Below are 19,110 nucleotides of genomic sequence, written 5' to 3'. Positions count from 1 at the left end.
AATAAGCATCGGTTTGGCGCTGTTCAGCCTTAGACGCCCTTGCGCCAATAAACTCACAATTAACTAACTAGCGCTGTATGCAGATTACTTTGTTTTGTTGCAAATCTAGTCCTATAAATAGCGCAGGTGTCACCCGCGGAGAGCCGGCGATCTCGCGTTGCAGGTCATTAGTACGTACCCAGCTTTGTTTCGTTTAACCGTGTTTCTTCTACATGCAAGCGGAACAGTTTGTAAGATTGAAATTGGTCGCCAATTCATATTTAAGCGACGATAGCTCGGAAACCAAATGTAGCTATCATACTACTTCACTGTCTATTAGTATCAGATCCGGCTTCAGGTATTGTAGTCGCTTTGCGCACCAACGCTAGTGTTGCGGTTTTGGAGGACACCTTGATAGCCGCAAGCAAGGCACTGGCTTGCTTCCAGCAAGACCCTTGTCGTGTTTGCGGCCGGCTTCGCAACCCCCTATATTAAGAAACTGATAACGTTTCCGCTATTCTTAGTTATGACATAAACTCGGAGATCTGACCATATAGCCTGCTCGCCCTGGCACCTCTTCACGACTGCTTCAAAGCCAAGCACGAGGTGCGAGCGCCCTCTGTCTAAGGCTGCCGAAGAGTGCCAGCCCACGAGGTTGCAAGTGGTTTTAAGGAAAGGTGCGGTAGCAGTCTCATATGTGGAATACACCCGTATTACACCTCCAAGGAAGGTTTTAAGAACAGGCACATGGTGTAGACCCTAAAAAATTGATGATGTTTAGCGTAGCTCTCGTTCAATTCCGCGATGTACGCAATAAACATGACTTTTGCGAAGCATTTTTTTTCCATTATTTTGCGTGTGAGGCGTCGCATTGTATATGGATATTTCCCAGCACTGCCAATAGGTCATGTCCATATTATGAGCCGCCAAGACCATGACTTGCGCCATAATGCGATGAGGAATTGAAAAGAGACCTGAAAGCTGCCTCACGGCTGTTCGAATATTCTGAATAATATTACGAATAATAAGCATATTGTGAATAATGTGAATAATAAGAATAATGTGAGTAAAAGAATACATGGGGGCTGGCTTCACCAGCTGTGCCCTGGCATGCCGACAGGCCTCCTTTCTTGCCGCTGCTGCAACGGTGTGCGCAGCGAGCTGCGCTTATCAACAAGGAGCATTTCCCGTACCGACAATCAGTTCCGTGTTTGCGAGCCGTCCTTCTTTGTTGGCTTTCGATTCCGTAGTCCTTGAAGCCTGTCGACTGGAACAGAGTAGGAGAATCGTTGAAAGGAACGGCATACAGCGCAGACCAGTGGGCACGAAACATGATCGTGAGACCATAGGTTGTTCACTCCTAGAGAGTTTTTGTGCAGTGAAAGCGGTGAGTAAAGCTCCATGCAATTGAGCTCAGCAGTCCTGTAGTCCCAAAGACGGCTACTTGTTACTGTGCAGGCTAGTTTCTCGTCCACTTAATTTATACCGGGAAGGTCGGGACTGCTACCTTGGTGAAGAACAGCAGCAGGTTCGGCCAGTAACTAACCTGGAGGTAATAGAAACGACTCTTCTCGACTGTTGCATTTATATCTGGTTGGGTGATTCAGGAGTGTTGTTCGCAGAAGAACTGCATATTACACGGCCTTCTAAGGAACGCACACGGTGGCGAGCATAGCAACCGACATCGCACAACTGAATGTACGTTCGATGTGCAGTGAACGCGTCGTAGCGGTAATGATAGACACCTTTAGCATACCGTGTACTGTGTTACCGTTGCCGGAATACCGAGAGCTCACCCACCGCCGTTGCTCCCGCAGTGATTCGTCCAGATATGGACGGTGCACGGACAGCTGCTGGGTATCCGGTGCCATCCTACACCTTCAGAGCGATGTCCGAATTCGCACTGACGAAGTGCGGGCTCCGGGTAATATGGTAACAGTAGCAAGGTACACGGCATGCTAAAGGTGTCTAATATGGCTCCTATGCTTGGACAGTGTAGGGTCAGATACACCTTTTTAGCGAACGCATCGCTGTACATGCGTCTTCAGCAGGCAGAGGTCTTGTCGCAAAAAGTTCTTTCAATGATGCTAGGTCTGTATAACAAGGCGATGATACCTGAAGGCGCTTTGCGTCTTTTTACCCAATGAAGCAAAATAGCTACATGCAGTTTATGAACTATCTATATCCAAAATTACAGTCACACTCTCCTGAGGCTACCGTGGATTCGGGCTGCCAGAAGCGATGTTTTCGCTTCTTAAATACTCTGATTTCGTGGAATCCCAAATTTTGAGATAAATAATCATTTCTAACATGGAAATCAACCTAGCTTGTTTTCAATTTTCGGCCACTGATTGCCGACACGGCAGGAAAATCTGAGGAGATACTTTTACTGTGAACTGGAAAATCAGTACGAGCACATTTTCACAGAACCTAAGACCACTACATTTAGCCACGGGCGCATTCCGTTCCCAGAAACGTATGCAAGGACGTGAATGCCGAAAGAATTTGACTAATAACAGCGTCCTCTTAACGTAGGCCATCATTTCCAATCTTACCGCGAAAAGTAAGTAAAAAAGTGCATGTGTCACTTTCCTTTTCTATCCTGAGGTAACTCCGGCTCAAAAAGTACCGTAAAAGCGCAAATATTCTTAAGCTTAATCCTGGCTTATTCCCGAAAAAAAGATTAGTTGGCACATGATTTCATTAAGTGCTTAGAATGCAATCGCATTAAAGGCCTTTTTTGCACCAAAACATGTGGTTCTTATCGAATATTTCCGCTCTGTCTATATTCCTACAACGTTTTCTAGCTTATCCCCAGTCGTATCCATATTTTGTGCCCTTTGAATTTACCCTTTTTCTTCTCCGGGCAATCTACCAATCCTGCCTTTTTGAAACGGGGATCTGATCTGTGCAGTCAAGCCGTTTCGAAGAATGATCGAATTTGACGATGAAGGGCGCCAGACGAAGCTTTTTTTTTTTCATAGGGCGTCTAATGATATCGAATTAAACACGCGCAGTGGGCGCTTAAAGGACTATAGACACGAAATTTTTGCTTGCTTGTTTTCTTTTTCAAACAATGCGCTAGACATTCGTATACATTTAGCACCCTGTGGTACTTGTGTACGACCACTAAATAATTTTTTATTGAATTTATTCTTGATGCTTGATGCTGTGTAATTCGCTGTTTCTAAGAATGCCCGGAACGTGTACGTAGATTTCCCGCGGTAACAAGACGAGTTCTGATTCCTCTTTAAGTTCACCTTTAAATTGTCCCGAGCTATATAAAGGCGGGAAATGGCTCAAGTTTTTTATGACTTCTTTCTGAAGTCAAGTACTTAATTTGTGGTATTAGGAAACGAAATAGGTTTCGACGTTTCCAGATCTTAGAATTATTATTTGTGTGTATTTTGTCTGTAGCCTGCCCCTTTGTTTAATGAATCCCTTACCTATATCACTTCTTCCTGAGAACCAAGTTTAGAGCGCGCAGCTGCCGTTGAAATACGTACAGGTCATTTTTATTGTATCCCTGTAAAATATCTGCTTTTAGAAATATTGCCATCAGGTTTGCACCTCTCATTTCCAGGCAAAAATGGCCGAGTCATCACCCGCGGTGAGTGTGCTAACCTGCCGATTCTGTAATAGGAAAGTGAAACTCCTCAACATGACGCAGCATCAAGCCATTTGTCCGAAATCACTGGCTTCTTGCACCTACAGAGGAGAAAATTTGACGAAGGAAGCTAAATGGGTAAGCACACCTACCTCCGCTTATAAAATCATCTTCAAGTCGCTCCCTTGGATAAGGAACTCTTTTAACGTTTACATGCATGACATTAAGTGAGTACAGTGGCCAGATATGTATAGCATGTGAAGTTTGACACAACTTGTCAAGCGAGCAACAAATGTGCCCATATCTGCCTAAGTGCGCATACCATAGGAAGGCAAGCATATATATGGTGGCAGAAAGTCAGAAGTTAATACTAATAGCCTTATGAAGCTTAGGATACTAGATATTGAGATTTGTTGGTAGAGGGTTCCACAGCATAGCGCAGCACGCGAGTCAAAGAGGCTGTGTGTGATGAGTGAAGTCGATCATGAGATTTAGTGCCATTCAACTCGTAGGCCGTCTGCGTAACATAGGCATTCTAAGCTTTATAAAATGCGCAGATGACTAGCGCAGTGGGTGTATTCCTCAGTCTAGATTTACGGTATATTTTGCTGCATATTGCCGGTCGATCAGGTCAAAGCAGGGAAATTAGCCAAGTAGGTTTTATTTCTGCCATAGGCAGAATGCAACTTCTCGCGTTTATATTGCAGTCTACTTTCCTTATCTTCAAGGGTATCGAGGTCTGTACTCTCAGATAGTGCGCGTTGCTTTCAGGGCAGCTTTTATGCCGTATCAACTGCCTATTTTACTTGATCGTCTTTATTACTAACAAAACTAGTACTGACCGCTTAGTAATTTATTACCTAACACAGCGTGGACGCCTTTGATGGAGCGATTTTTGTAGTTTGCGAAAGAAGTAGAGCGCGAACAGCCAGGGTAAATCGATTTTTAAATTTCTGAAATCTTAAATTAGGCACACTACTTTTCGATACGCGAACGCATAAAATCAGGATATATAGATATATTTAGAGTTAAACATATCTATATTTAACGAATATAAAGGCTGCTGTTGCATTATTACATGACTCGCTTAAACTTTTCACTTCTCTTAACAAAAATTATTTCTGGTCCAAGCAAGCGAACTAGAATAGAATACGTAAAGCAAACACCACCCAATCCAAGTGCGCAAAGTTTTCGATACGGGATGACGCTAACTTGGGCTATAACGGCTTCATCTTCCCATAAACCAAACTATAATCGGATACAAATCAAGAAAAGAGTATAGTTAGTCACCCTAACAAAGGACCCCGTTACAGCCATTGGCGTCGCCCGATTCATATTAACCTGCCGCGTGACCATTCCGGGAGTCGCAGACGAAAAGAAGCAACCCCTAGCAGCACTATCAGGCTACACCCACTAGCAGTATTATAACAATCAGTCGACGCCATTGGCTGCAAGGAGGCTGCAAGGGTAAATCCGTTTTCTTCTTGACTTGTAACCGACTATATAACTGTGCACCTAATGTACGTATAAAAACTTAATAAGAACCTTGTTTTTAATTTCTAGTTAAAATATTTCTGACCCAGCACTTTAACATATCTTGCGAGACTTGTGAACCCCTCAATTATTTTCTCTTAACCTTATTTAGTTATATTGAGTGCTTATCTTTTGGTTTTAGAACGGAGTAGATTCCATTTAGGACTCCTAAAAACTCACCATATGGCATCTTTTTTATTAGCAGAATCACAATGAAAGGTGCGAATCCAAACCCCATAGCAAGGACAAGGTGATGAGGACTTTTTAATTTCACTGGAATTCACTGTCTCACTTTGTAGACCACGATAACAGGCCTTGACATATTAGGGTGCCGAGAGCTTCAGAGAAGCGAAACTATACCCCTCTAGTTCCTTATAGATGACATGCTACCCCAAAATTTATTGGGTTAAGCTTTACCGAGATTTCGCACGTTCTATAATTTACCACAATAAAAATTGGTTAAATTAGCTCTTATAAGCAGCTTGTACATTTTTTTTTAAGAAGAAGAGTCGTTTACGTTTTTTTAGCCTATTTCTCGGAGAAATGTTGCGCGAAGAACTCAGGGTTGCCTAGATGCGACTAATTTGAGTTTTTTACGTTATTTTTGAGTGTATGGCGTAATCATTCCAGACATAATGACCAAGTATTTTCCATGACAAGTTTCTCAAAGTTAAAGATAGTTTCGCGTTTTTTTGTGTGTTGTAAATGATACGTGCCCGTAAGTACTTACACTTTATCTAAAAAAATTCGTTGAATTAGAATAGTTCGCAGTGAACTAAACGGAACCATGCTTAAGCTTTAGGCCTCTAGATATTTCTTTAAATTTCGCCTGTTACATCCTTTTCTTTTCACATGGCAATCTGTGAGACTAACTACCAGCAGTTCCTGGTCAGAACGTGCGACACAATTGATAACTCGTTTCCCGGACTTAAGCAAAATGTATTAAAAACAAACTAAACTCTCCTTTCCTCTTAAGCTCGGTAAAGTGACTCTGAACTATGACAAGCACTTACGTGCCTCACTCGTTGAGACTACACACCGGGACTACTGGATATTTTTATAACACGACATCACCAAAACAAATCTTTCACGGCGACAGCTGTTAATAGAATGCGCCTCGCTCGGTCAGCGCCGGCGTAACACTGCCCCCTGCTGAATGCAGTGCTTGCAGTGCCGTTCCAAATGACAGTACTACAATCAGCCATGTTCATTGGTCAGCATGCGGTAACATCCGACGTGACGTCAGTAGAACACTTCAAATAAACGCACCACGCTAGGTGCTCCCGAATCAGTGACGTCACGAGTATTTTTATAGTAACCTCACACTCAATCTATCAGAAATGGCATGAAATAATATTGAATAAACAAACTATTAATCCCCACCACACGCAGCCTTTGCCAAGTATTGATTGTCATACAGCGATTAGCGTCCTGTCAGTTTCTTTTATAGGCTAATTACATTTTTATAACATTATGTTGCAAAATGCTGGAGCCTCTCTCTCAATTGTAATCAATTCTTCCCTTTTATTTGCAGGTGGAGAGACAGCAACCAGAGAACCGTCAGACACTTCCTCTGGTAACGCAAAATAATTGCTGCATTATATTTAAAAGACAGAGAACCGCAGAAATGTCGCGAACACAGAGGGCTGTATCTTAGGACTGAGTTCATTTGTGTCCGCAGAAATTGCGTGAAGGACAGATGTTATTTGGCTACTTCCGTTCTGGTTCCAAACTGCGAGCTTGAAAACTGCCGCTTTTGCACAGCTGAACGGCACAGGTCGGATGGCTTGATTAGCCTTTTTCTTAACTATTTACAAACTATCGCCTGTTTCCAGCGCAATGGGCAAATGATAATTTTTTTTATTACGCGAGCATTGCCTGGAGGCTGGTTTCCAGGTAAGTAAACCGGAAATTGCGATTATTTCAGTAGTATTTCGAAGTCTACCGATTTCTCAACTTCATTCGACTGGAACTGACCGCGCTGACTACGTGACTTGGCATACAGATGATGAATCTAAGGTCGCCGATTCAAATCACGCCGCGGCAGCCGTAGTGCGATGGAAGCGAAATACAAAACTGCCGTGTTCTGTGTGATGTCAGCGTTCGTGAATGAGCCCCGGGTGGTCTATATTAATCCAGAGCCCTTCAATAAGGCGTCCTTGATATTCCACGTGTAGCTTAGGGAAGCTAAGCCCCACCATTTAAAGTTTACAAATTTTTAACTCCGCTCGAAATTATGGCAGGTTTTCAAACATTACAGTTTGAAAACCACTTTGAAATGGTGGTGAAAATTGTTGGCCGCGCCAATAGAGATATACCGCTGTTCAGGCAGCAGACATATTTCATGAGAAAAGTAACGCGAAAACAAGACGACGGAAGAAAACAGAACACACACCACGAGCATTAACTTGCGACTGAAGGCATCACACAAGACCGTGGCTACCGAGACTTGAGCCTATCGACGAGCGCAGGTGTCAAAGCTGAGCAAGCAGCAAAAATCAATATGAAAAGATAAGCATGAGAAGACAAAGGCTATTACGAACGTAGGAATGCCAATTCTTGTTTAGACAAGGATATAGAAGGCTCGCTGACACATTTATCACGGAAATTAGCTATCTGTGTATCTTCAATGATTTCTCCACTTAGTTTATCTCTGCTTCTGACTATGACAAAGCATTTATTCAGAAATGGCACGCACCCGCACTCCTTTCAACGCAAAGCCAGATAACTGCCCGTAGAGGACTTCATGTTGCTGTTGTGTTCACAAAGCTTTTCGTTGCGGCACCTACCGGACTGTCCCCCATACTGCTTCTAACAGGACAGCGGGATGCTGTACACTATGCCCTCTGTGCATTTAGGAAACTTTTTTTCTGGCGGGGGGTGTTACACTGCGGATTTTGGGGACGTTGGTCGGCGGGCAGGGTTCTGTTTCATGTGACACTTGGTTTATCTTAGACTGCAAAAAAGACGTTAATATTTGCCTTCTTTCCTATTTCCTTTAGATTGTGCGACAGACCACAGATATAAGCGATGACGCCTGTCTTGCCTCGCGTATTTTCTGTTACTCTTCCTTCTTTCTGATTCCTTTTGAGCAAGCTTTCAGCCACCGAAACATTGATATCGTTAGGATACCCTCCTTCGAAAAATCTTCTAAGTTGTTCTTGAAAGCTGAAGCTACTAAGGTTGGGACATGACAATTCGAGAGCATTTTCCGTCCACGGGTTAAATGATACCTCGTTTCACGAGTTCAGAATAAGCTGACTTGTATGGCAGAAGTGGTTTGTTTCCGCGAGGTGAATAGCACCAACAAACGTGGTTGTCCATGAACTTAAGGCGGATATCAAGAAACCGGATCTCTCAGTCAGTCTGCATTTCACTTGTCAACGTTAGCGGGAGAAAGCGCCCTTGTACAATGGCAAAAAGGTCTGCTGTAACTTGACGAAGGAGTGAAGGTGAACAGTCAACAACGAATAGAAAATCATCAGCATATCAAAAAACTTTACCATGCAAAGAAGGGGCAAGTCGATATTGAAGAATCTTGTCCCAGTGTGCAAGGTATAGGCAGCTGAGTACAGGGGCCAAGCAATACCCAAAACACGCTCTCTGCTTTTGACTATGAGGAGCGCCTTGCCAATTTATGATAGTAGAGCGGATTTGGAACAGTAGCAATTCTAAAACCTCAAAGGCTAAGCGCACAAGGCGTCTGTGTGCCCTTGGGTATTTGTCCAGACCATTGCACCATTTTATGATGAGGACGATGACGTTCGCCTTCTCTTGGGGAAAACTGCAAATCATGATGGACTTGAAGTGGTAAGCTGCAAAAACAAGGCGACTGAAGACAGGACAAGTAGCCGAGACACTGAAAAACAAGTAACCGAATCCTTAATGTGTCCCACAAAACAATATAAAAGTAAAATATATCCGAAACGTTACATCATCGTTAATTACAGTGAAATGGGCTCTTAAGATAAAAGAATAATAATATAAGGTTCCATAGATATATACTCGCTGATGAAAACGTAACGGCTGCTTCAGGAGACGCTTTCTTCTTTTCTTACGAGCGCCTTCGCTTACCTGCTGCACTTATTTCCAATAGACGGCAACTCAGGACCACACAGTAAACATATAACTCCGAGAGAAATGAAGCTTGGGCGAGCGAATTCGCTTATCGTGATCCCGCTGGCGTGTGTCCTCGAGACGCGACACTGGCTTCACCTCGGGTAGATCAGTTCACGCCCTCTAGGATCCTGCTAGAAACACTATAAGCACGTCTTTTTAAAACTTCAGTTAAAGCGTGTATAACCTAGCGGCTTAATAGCTTTTTTCAGAGAGTTGTGAACGGACCGCTTTTGTCTTCTCAAGAAAATGATCTTGTACTTGAGTGCCATCAAAGATTATGCGCATTAAAGACGACACGACGAGAGAAGACACGCATTAGACAAGGTCGTTTTTTATGCGCATAACATTTGATAGCGTTTGAAGTATCAAGCCAACTAGCCCGACAACGATTAACTCTTGCTGATGCACTTGAGTACTTCAGCTCTAGCAGACCAATGCCTAGAAAGCGCATGTTTTTCGAAAAACGGATGAGATAAACGATTTGATCGCCTTCAAATTAATTTTCTGGCCATGTAAACCAACCGGGATATTAATAATGACGCAGAAAAATCCTTTTTTTTTCCTCTCTGGTGCCCATAAAAAAATTATTGAAAATCTAATCCACAGAACAAGGACAAACTGGTCAGCAATTTGCAGTTTTCTCGTCACTCATTGTTTTCATTTTTTTTTGTCAACGCGAATGCACCTTTTGGCTTGCGTTTAGAAGCCCACAGTTCATTGCAGGCAGCGCGCACTCTAAACTACAAGAAGAATGTTTCCCCTCCCTTTATATGTAAAAATAATGACCGCCTTAACTATTATATGTGAAGGTTCATTGGAATCACTGATCTACAAAAAATTTCGGGGACAAATGATGGCCAAGGTACTAACTCCAAATGTCATACACTTTCTCAGAGAGAAGAAATTCATGCTTAATCTTTCTGTACCGAATTCATTGGATTGGTGTTGCAGAGAGAACTGGTGCATGGGCAGACGCCACGCTAATCAAAATTTGTTCCTACAGAGCTTCTAGGTTGTTACGTTTAGTTATAAGTAGAACAGTACTGACTATATTGCGTACTTGTACTGTTTTGATTTTTTTTTCTGCATGCGTAGGTTTTTGAGGAGCTGCACATATTCACTTTTTTTGTCTTATCATCCTGTAAAGCAAGTTATATAAACCGACAGGCAGTGAACATCTCGAGTCCTAACTTTGTTTTCAGCCCTTAAGAATTCAAATAGTTCTTTTTAAACTAGTCTTGGCAAGGACATGAGTGCAAGGCATAATAATTACTCCTAATTATTGATCGCTACACGTGGTAGCATTGATAACTCATTACCTTGTCTAATACTTCCAAGACTTAAATTTATGTACTCACTATATTTCAACTAATTTAACATTATAATCATTCTCGTTATCTATCTTCTCGATCCACACGACAAACAGGCAGTAGCTACAACCATAACTTTACCCCATAATTTGCACGCGCCAATACATTCAAAAACTATCTTTTTTTCCGCGACCAATCACAGCATGCCGTTCACTGCCAGCAATTGTCTTTTCGGCTCCTGGTGCCGCTGCTTTTGAAGAGAGTGTTTTACCCTTGTGTAGAGTTTTGTGTTATCGACACACCTTTTTCTTTTCATTATTTTCTGCCTTAGAATACTCGATTTGCATAGTGTTTGATTGTATTTTGTTTTCAGAATGCTGGCCCTCTGCTTGGTATGTCTGATCGTAGTATGTGTAAATAAACAAACAAACAAAAAATAAACGCAGCTCGCGTCAGCTCTGTTTGCTCAACTTAGAGCCACGTCGCCTTTGTTAACGAAGCATTAGTGAAGTCCGAATTTCAGCAACGTACCCTGCCAAGGACACAGGCGTATGCCTCGTTGAAACGGCAGGCCGAAACAAGCACTTCGTTTTTTTTTTCAAGTGATATCGGGAGAAGAAATTTCTTAGTCGCAATAGTATACTGCTCAAATATACAAGAACATCCCGTGCTCTAAAAATGAAGCTTTCGTTACTGTTACAGGTACACAGTGCGCGGACAGTGAAATCTCCGTCCCACGTTCCGGTGAGTAATAAGCATCACTTCTTCTCATTGAAAAAAAAAACTAAACGCCTAGACTCCCATTAATATGATTCGCGAGTCATGGAATTAGCGAGCGAGTAACACATCGGATACCAGAGGTAAAAGAGCTGCTAATTACCGGCTGAGCGAAAATGTTCAAAGGTACGACCACGCCATAGCAGGAAAAGTACAAGAAGTCACGAATGATCAAAGCGATTCAGGCGGCAGAGTAAGTGTTACATTATTGCTTCCTTCTTGAAGGGGACCGTAGCATAGCACCGCCACGCCGCCCTGCCCCCTGGCTCTGATGGAAAATAAAATCTTATCTATCATTTTTAGTCTCACCATTGGGACTCTTCCATGTCCACTCTCTGTTCTCTCGTTTGCCAGAGAAGGTACTCTTGATCCGTAAATTATTTCTATCTGCCTATTCCATGTTTTCATAGAAGCTTTCAACCGGTCATCATGGTTGGATGTAGGCGCGTAGTCCTTCACCACCTTCAGTCTGTACCTCCTATTGAGTCTAATTACGGTAGCTGCCACTCTCTCGTTAGTACTATGGAACTCCTCTACGTTGCCAGCCATATCCTGATTGATGAGAAATCGCACACTTAGTTCTTGTCTATCCGCTAATCCACGAAAGCACAGTGTATACGCCTCACCTGACCTCCTGACTTTACTGAGCCCTATGACATCCCATTTAATGCCCGCTTGTTCCTCGAACAGCACTGCAAGGCTAGCCTCACTAGATAAAGTTGTAGTGTTAAACGTTAACTGCCACGTTCAGATTCTAATGGCGGCCTCTCCTGAGCCAGTGACTCTTAGCACCCTCCGCTGCGTCACAAGTCTTACTGCCGCTTCGATCATTTGCTCCACAGCCGCTGGGGACTGAGGGCCGAGTGTTAATTGGCTTGCTCATGGAAGGTCGTGGCCAAGTACTGCACCAGGGGGGCCAAGTCTTGTTCTAATGAGAGGGTACATCATCGCTTCTTGTCCCCGAGATCAGGCCGCACCCCAGGCCCGGTTACGCAATTCCATCACCATGCGGAACTTTTTTTTTCATACCTAGTGAATTGCACGACGCCGTGATTGGAGCCTTGGTCCTCTTACCCGCGAGGCGGATGCTCCGCGGAGTTGGTTATTCTTCACATTCTCGATTTTAGATTCATAGATCTGTGGAGGCCCTCATACCAATCCTGGCGCAGTGTTGCAGGTGCTTCCACGGGGGGGGGGGGGGGGGGGGGGGGGTAGTGTTACCCAGGTTGCTCTTTCCGAGAAACCTCTTGCTGCCACTCAGTGTATTAGCCACCCACTTCAACGGTAACCAGCTTTCTCTAACCCGGTGGGCAGGTTGTGATGACGTCACAAGTTCACGTGACCTAGGTTGCTTCGCAGGGGATTCGTCGAAGACGCCGGATTTTCTGCACAACGACAGTCTTAACGCTGTCACTTTAAAATACACTCATCAGAGCGGCACAAGACCTAGTGTAGAGGGCTCCATGGGCTGCAGCTAAAGGCGCAGTTGGACAAAGAAGAAAGTAAGAATACGCGGCGGGCTGTGCAGAGCCATACATTAGGCGAAACTTTATTGTGTGTCTGTTTCGCTTACCTGACCTGACAACTTGTCTACAGGATTGTACAGAAGTGAGCCCGCTTTTTGCGTCCACATTGGTGAAAAATTCCGCTTTTATAGTTGAGGCTCGATAGCGATTAGGTGGTGTCCACAAATTTGGACGCTGCGCCTGAAGGGAGTATGAACATTAAGACTCGAAATCGCAAAGTGGCTTGTTTTTAGGATAGGCCGGGAAGCTTTATTTTCACTTCTTTTTTTGGTAAGTTCCATCGCTGTGGAATACAAAAAAAAGAAACATCTTGTCCGACTGGTTCTTACTGCATTCCAGAATAAAGTGAATTCTGGAGAAGAAACTCGGAAGTTACAGGCGCCGAGACCACTGCCAAGCCCACGCGAAACTGACGCAGTGACCAGCCACCAAGGGAACTTCTTTGGAAAACCAATTACCTTGGGTGAGAGGGCCGCGCAAAACGAGTGGACCCCGAGAGGTAGGCCTCGGAATATGCCTGTAACCTTCCTGGCTACGGCAGGAAAAATGCACTTAGCCCTTCACAAATAACTTGTTCTTTTTTTTCGCTTTCCGCATAGGCATACACCGAGAATGGAATAACGTTGTCGTGAGGCAGCCTGAGAAGCATGAAAGAAAGGTACGTAAGAATCGACTTAAAAAAATTCTGGGTGCATATAATACGAATGGAAGACTCTACACTTTCAAGGCATCGGCTCATTCAGGCTTCGCTCATCAGAGATTATCCGAGAGGGAAACACAGCTGACCATCCAAAAACAAACATTTAGAACACATCTGGGCTCGGATATTAAGGGGTTCTTTGCTTGATTACCCGAAGTGGAAAAAATATGCAGCGGCTTAATTTGGCTAACCCCGGAATTTAGCGAAAAGCAGGGACGCTTGCTAAACGTCAGGCTCGTCCATGGCAGCTCCGCTACACGCTCGCAGCAGCCGTTCTCTATATACCCACACGACGACGTGGATATGACGTGGTATCACATGGCCTGACGACAGCACCATCGGATATCATCACGCGGCTTCGCATCGCGTCATTGGAAGTTATTAGGTCAAAGGTCAACCAAAAGGTCACCCGAACTCGAAGGTCAGATGAAAAAGTTCAGCTAAAGGTCATAGCTCAGGTCAGGGGTCATGGGTTCGACACCATAAATGTGTCACATATCGTCATCATACACGGCTAACGTGGTTGGGCTAAAGGTCGTTCAAGGTCATTCTTTGGCCTACACGACCTCTGCTTTACCCAGCGTAGTGAAGCTTTTCACTTCAAAAATAGGAACAATGCGCAAATTTCTCGATACGCGACCGTGGGAAACAGTAGCTATGTTTCTGCTTTTTCCTCGCATTTCATGGCCACGTATTTAAACACAGAAAGCAGAGCGAAGCAGATATTCGTTTGTCAACAAAGAAGATTTAACAGGTTGACTGCTTGCACCACCGTTATTTGTGTTTCACCAGCGTAGAATAAATCACAAACATCGTTAGCTCGTTTCGAACACCGGCGTTCATGGCAAGGGATTCGTAGACTTTATTATGTTTTTAACAGCGCTCAGCGATAAAAGGAAATCCTTAAGAAAGTAATTCGGAAATGCTGTTATTAATGAGAAAAGGATCACAATTTTTAACCGCCTAGACAGCATGCCGCAGTTTTGGTGTTGAACAATACGGTGTACAAGAATATAACAAAGACAAGAAGTGCATAAAATGTTAAAATTTGCAAGTGTGGAAGTTGGTAGTTGCCCCTGCTTTAAAAAATTACAAAGTACAATGCTTTCCTGTTTGAGCTAAGAAGGCGCCACAAGTGAGCGCACTCACCAAAACGGAGCCCTTATGTCCTTGCACTGTTAACGCTTAATGATGATTGGGCGAACTTCAAATTTTCTTTGCTCATTGCTATTTTATTATTTCATTTCTTCTGGCTGTGTCTCTGCACATTTGTTCATCTCATTCGTAGCCTATATTAAGGGATGAAAATAGTTATTAGTATTTTTTTTCAGAAAGGAACCCGTGCGCCTGGAACCAGCCTCGATCAATGGCCTCCAATCGTGGCATCAATCCAGGACCCATACAGCACATACCAGCGAGAAAGTGACAGCTGTGCCCAAAACCATTGTCAAAATTTTGATAAGGGCTCTGATGACGATTGCGATAAGGGCTGCAAAACGTGCTGCTTTTGGTGTGCTTGCCCATTTATATTTGGCGGCTGGCTGATTTGCAAGACAATATCCTGCCTGCTCTGTTGTGATTAATAGAGTGAAGCTTTGTACCTCAACACTGTAGCAAATATGGCCGACTATCTACGCTCTGAAGTGAAGGCCAAAGAAGAGAACAAAGAAGCTATAATGATCGGTCAAACATCCTCATTAGCTTGCTTTTATTGTGGAGATGATTCCTAAAAAAATAAGCATTAAGAAAAGTGGTGATTCTTGTGCGCAGCACTGTCTCTTTATATGCCTACGTTTCGTGAAGAGTCTTCAGTAAGCCTCACACTATCGACCATAGTCGTCTATAATTTAATGCCTAGTCTTCGGTGACGACATAGAGCAGAAAGCCTAGTTCTGGCGCTCGCCGTGGTGAGGCTTTGCTTTTATTTAAAGGGACACTGAGGAGAACTCTATCAATTTTTTTTAGCAAAATCTGACAGTTCGTCATTTCATGGCTTTGTTGCCGCTTGTCCGGCCGCGAAAGATGCATTTATTTCAAAGAAATTTGGATTCGAAGTTGAAAAAGTTTTTACCGCCCCTCTGATTCAAACTCAGGAAACTCTTATGACGCCACAGCAACTCGTATGACGTCACAAAACGGAGTGACGTGAATCGGGACGTAAACGCAGACTCCGTGATTTCTGATGGCTAGCGGTGCTGTGCGCAACCTTCCTTAGCAAGCCTCAGAGATTCGTGACTTCCATGAAGTAAGGAAAATTCCTCCAAGGTGGCGCCTCTTGTCCAAGGAAGTCATCACGCTTGTACTTGCGAGATTGGCCTGTGGCGGCGATACCTGTATTTTGGTTCTTGCTATTTTCTACATTACAAGAGCTTTGTTTTCATGAAGAGTGGAGTTTTTGTGATCAGGAGCTGCTATTCTATGGATAAAAGCCAACTTCAATTTCTCCTCAGTGTCCCTTTAATACCCACTCCATGCCTTGTGATTGGCCCTGCCTAAAAGACAGAGTTTTTGTTGGGTTCTCGCGCTTAATCGGGACTGGAATAGTAGCTCATGGCACCAACATAAAGACGTACACAAAGACATGTGCGGTGAATGCAAAGGCACATGTTTCGCTGCCAATTCGTACTGAAAAATATCAAAAATGGTGTCGGCTCTAGATTCGCCCTGAAAAAAGCACAGCACGTGAGAAGCCGCAAAGAGAAATCTAAAAGTATCATTTTTCCAATGTGACTAGAGGCGATGGGTGACTTCTTTTAACGCAGAAATGAATTAGGAGGCAAGCCCGGGCCAGTTACCTTGCTTTATTTCCCAGTGGTTCAGACGAGGCACTTTGAACTACCTGTTCCAAAGGAACTAGCTAAACGCGAGCTCAGTTTACCGCGTAAAGTAGTGTCATGTGTTAGTGGCGTTAGTGTTAGTGTTAGTGGCGTCGCGCGCGATGGTCGCGAAAGTAAAGTAGTCTGGCTCGGAAATCGCGGCCTTCCTTCGGGAGCCTCCCATTCAGGCAATATAACATATTTGTATCGTGAAATGAAATACCTGAGGACAGGTGACTTTTGAGATCCTCTAGAGGTACACTAAAGTTATCTTCACTAAATGGAGAGCATTGAAACAAACTTTCAAAGAAATGGTGTAAGAACTCCGCTGTCCTAAATAGTGTTGCAGCTGTGAGCAGTTATATGGAACAGTATATTGGTGACACGGGCCTTCAGAGGTGGCCACTAGTGGGCAAACGCGCCCAGTGCCACCGCTCTTGGTGTACTCCGGAGTGGGCATTGAAAAGGGGCATACATCTCCATGTTCCTGTTGCTGGCTCACTCTCCCTCTAGAGCCGACGGAAAGAATTTTGAAGCCCTGAGGTGTGTGTGCTAGGGGCGGGGGGGGGGGGGGGGGGGTTGCTGAAAGGACAACTTTAAAAAGTTCGGAGAACCTGAAAGAGATGAAAGAAAAGAGAGATCCCCCAGACAGGTATCGGCGCCAGAGCACGTGCACTCGCGTACACATCGAAAGCGAGGTCCGGTTTATAACAATGGGAGGACCGCGGGGCTCTCGGTGACTTTTTTCTTCATGGAGTGACGCTCTTCGAGGCTCCCCCCTGTCCTTTCAGTAGCCACGTGATTTTCAGTAGCCAGCTGTAGGCTGAAATAACGCGGGTTCGATTCTAGCTGCGGCGGTCGCATTTCGCTGGAGGCGGAAAGCTAGAGGCCTGTCTACTTTGCGACGTCAGAGCACGTTAAAAAACCCCAAATGGTCATAATTATCCGGAACCTTGCACTATGACGCCCCTTATAGGCTGAGTTGTCTTGGGAGATTAAACCTCATAAAAATTAAAAGATTATCTTAAGAAAGTATTTATAGCGATGTACTAGATAACAAAAAATAGATATACCGAAATTGCAACAACTTTCTGTGTGTTGATCCAGAAAAAAAAATTGACATCTGGAACGCAAAAATTAAATATACAAAATTTTAAACCGCACGTAGCCAATGAAATTATACAAACGCGTAGATAAATGCTTAGGTGTAACAATGTGAACAACGACATAAGCACTATGAGAGGTACGACTTCGCATCCACCGCTGACACACATGCGCGACAAAAAATGGAAGAAACGAAAGTGACGCACTGAACCACAGCTAAGCATCACAAATGAAGACTGACACTTCAGGTGCTCGTTCCAAAAACTCCATCTTGCACCATTTCCTGTGACTCATTGAGCGCATTCCTTCCCTTTACACAAACATAAACCAGTTCCCGGCTCCTTCCAGGGACGGCACATTCAAAACACCCCAATCAATGTAAGCCCCTGCCCAGTTCGCACTTATGAATTTAATTCCACAGTGCACTCTTCTTTAGTAGACCCTCTGTGCATGAGCAAGCATGCACGATCTTCAAGGAAAGCAATAAAGTGTCTTCGGTGCCTTGATTGCGGTGTTTTTATTGCTGTTATGACATTGGTAAACATAGTAGTAGTCAGTCGAGCATCCATGATTAGGTAAGTTTGTCCCTACGGAGGAAACACCCTGCCGCTCGCCGCGCTGACTGAAAACTGCACCAGTGTTGCGAGATTGGAAAGCGGCCGCCACACTAGAACCTCGTCAATTTAAACTAAATTTACGCTAAAATAACCAAGGATCAGCATTTGCCGAGCGCTCACTTTATTACTAGCATATAATCGTGTCGTTTAGCCTTTAATTATGACTTTGAGCATCATAGATGTCTGAACGAAACCTGCGTAGCATATCTTCCGTGATAACAAATTTCACGCAGGACACATCCCCAGAGGCCGACGTTGTGGTAATCCGTACAATGGCATCCAATTTTTTCAGCGACGTCTTGTTCCTGTACTTCGTGCGTTTCTGTACAGCATTTGACACTGGGCACGGAAGACAGGCCAGTGCATAGAACGCCAGTTCATTGTAGAGTTTTTCACCCATCGCGTTTTTATGCATGAAAATTCCGGCCCAGAATGTAGCAGAATCTTCTGGCAGTTTGCCGTCAAAGACAATTCAGCTTGTAAGGAAAACGACGAGCATATGCGCGAGCCGCATGGTCATCGCCTGGTGCACGCTCCTGGCTGGACTAGCTGACCTCGGATTGCTGTTGGTCCTGCTCCCGTTAAAAAGCTTCTCAAAATAAACCCAATCTTACAGGCTGTATTACGTTTCAATAAGGTCCAGGTTTCTTTCCATCAGATGGTGAAGTGGAAGTTGAAAAACAGAAAGTCGTCCAGCTTGGGATAGGACTCGCGAAGGATGAAGTCCACGCATACCTTGAAAATCGCTTGGTTTGCAGGAAGACGCTTTTCCACTTACTTTATCACGTCACAGAGGAAATCGTGACAGCGTTGCTTCAACCCTGGCACCGGAGCTTCGTAGAGGTTGGACTCTTGTAACGGATGAGATCGCTGTGAAACTGGGCTCCAAAATCTGTCATTGCCAACAAAATTTTATGCCCTTGCTTGATTAATATTCTTTACTTCAGCGTTCGGTGAAGCAGGCCAAGCTTCTTAAACATCTTGTATTGGTCAATGCTCACGGACCTGGTGAACGCATTTTT

The 19,110-nt window shown here is 44.1% G+C and overlaps 1 protein-coding gene across 1 annotated transcript; it reads left to right on the top strand.

The window, feature by feature from the left end:
* The first annotated feature begins 1,442 nt into the window (after positions 1–1,442).
* Positions 1,443–17,977, top strand: LOC144104336 (uncharacterized). The gene is made up of 8 exons (XM_077637272.1): positions 1,443–1,531; positions 3,563–3,724; positions 5,325–5,369; positions 6,654–6,695; positions 11,251–11,292; positions 13,191–13,350; positions 13,451–13,509; positions 14,883–17,977. Exons 2-8 carry the CDS (start codon positions 3,569–3,571, stop codon positions 15,132–15,134), a joined length of 756 nt encoding a protein of 251 aa, XP_077493398.1. The 5' UTR covers positions 1,443–1,531; positions 3,563–3,568; the 3' UTR covers positions 15,135–17,977.
* Positions 17,978–19,110: the final 1,133 nt, after the last annotated feature.

The sequence above is a fragment of the Amblyomma americanum genome, chromosome 9, assembly GCF_052857255.1.
Source record: "Amblyomma americanum isolate KBUSLIRL-KWMA chromosome 9, ASM5285725v1, whole genome shotgun sequence".
Taxonomy (NCBI): domain Eukaryota; kingdom Metazoa; phylum Arthropoda; class Arachnida; order Ixodida; family Ixodidae; genus Amblyomma; species Amblyomma americanum.
Note: the sequence above shows the minus strand (reverse complement) of the source record. Positions and strands in the feature narration are given on the sequence as shown.

Excerpts from the sequence above, each read along its gene's own strand:
- LOC144104336 (XM_077637272.1), top strand. The coding sequence starts at position 3,569 with ATGGCCGAGTCATCACCCGCGGTGAGTGTGCTAACCTGCCGATTCTGT. Across the intron at positions 13,351-13,450 it reads AAACGAGTGGACCCCGAGAG|GCATACACCGAGAATGGAAT; the intron begins GTAGGCCTCGGA and ends CTTTCCGCATAG. Across the intron at positions 13,510-14,882 it reads CTGAGAAGCATGAAAGAAAG|AAAGGAACCCGTGCGCCTGG; the intron begins GTACGTAAGAAT and ends ATTTTTTTTCAG.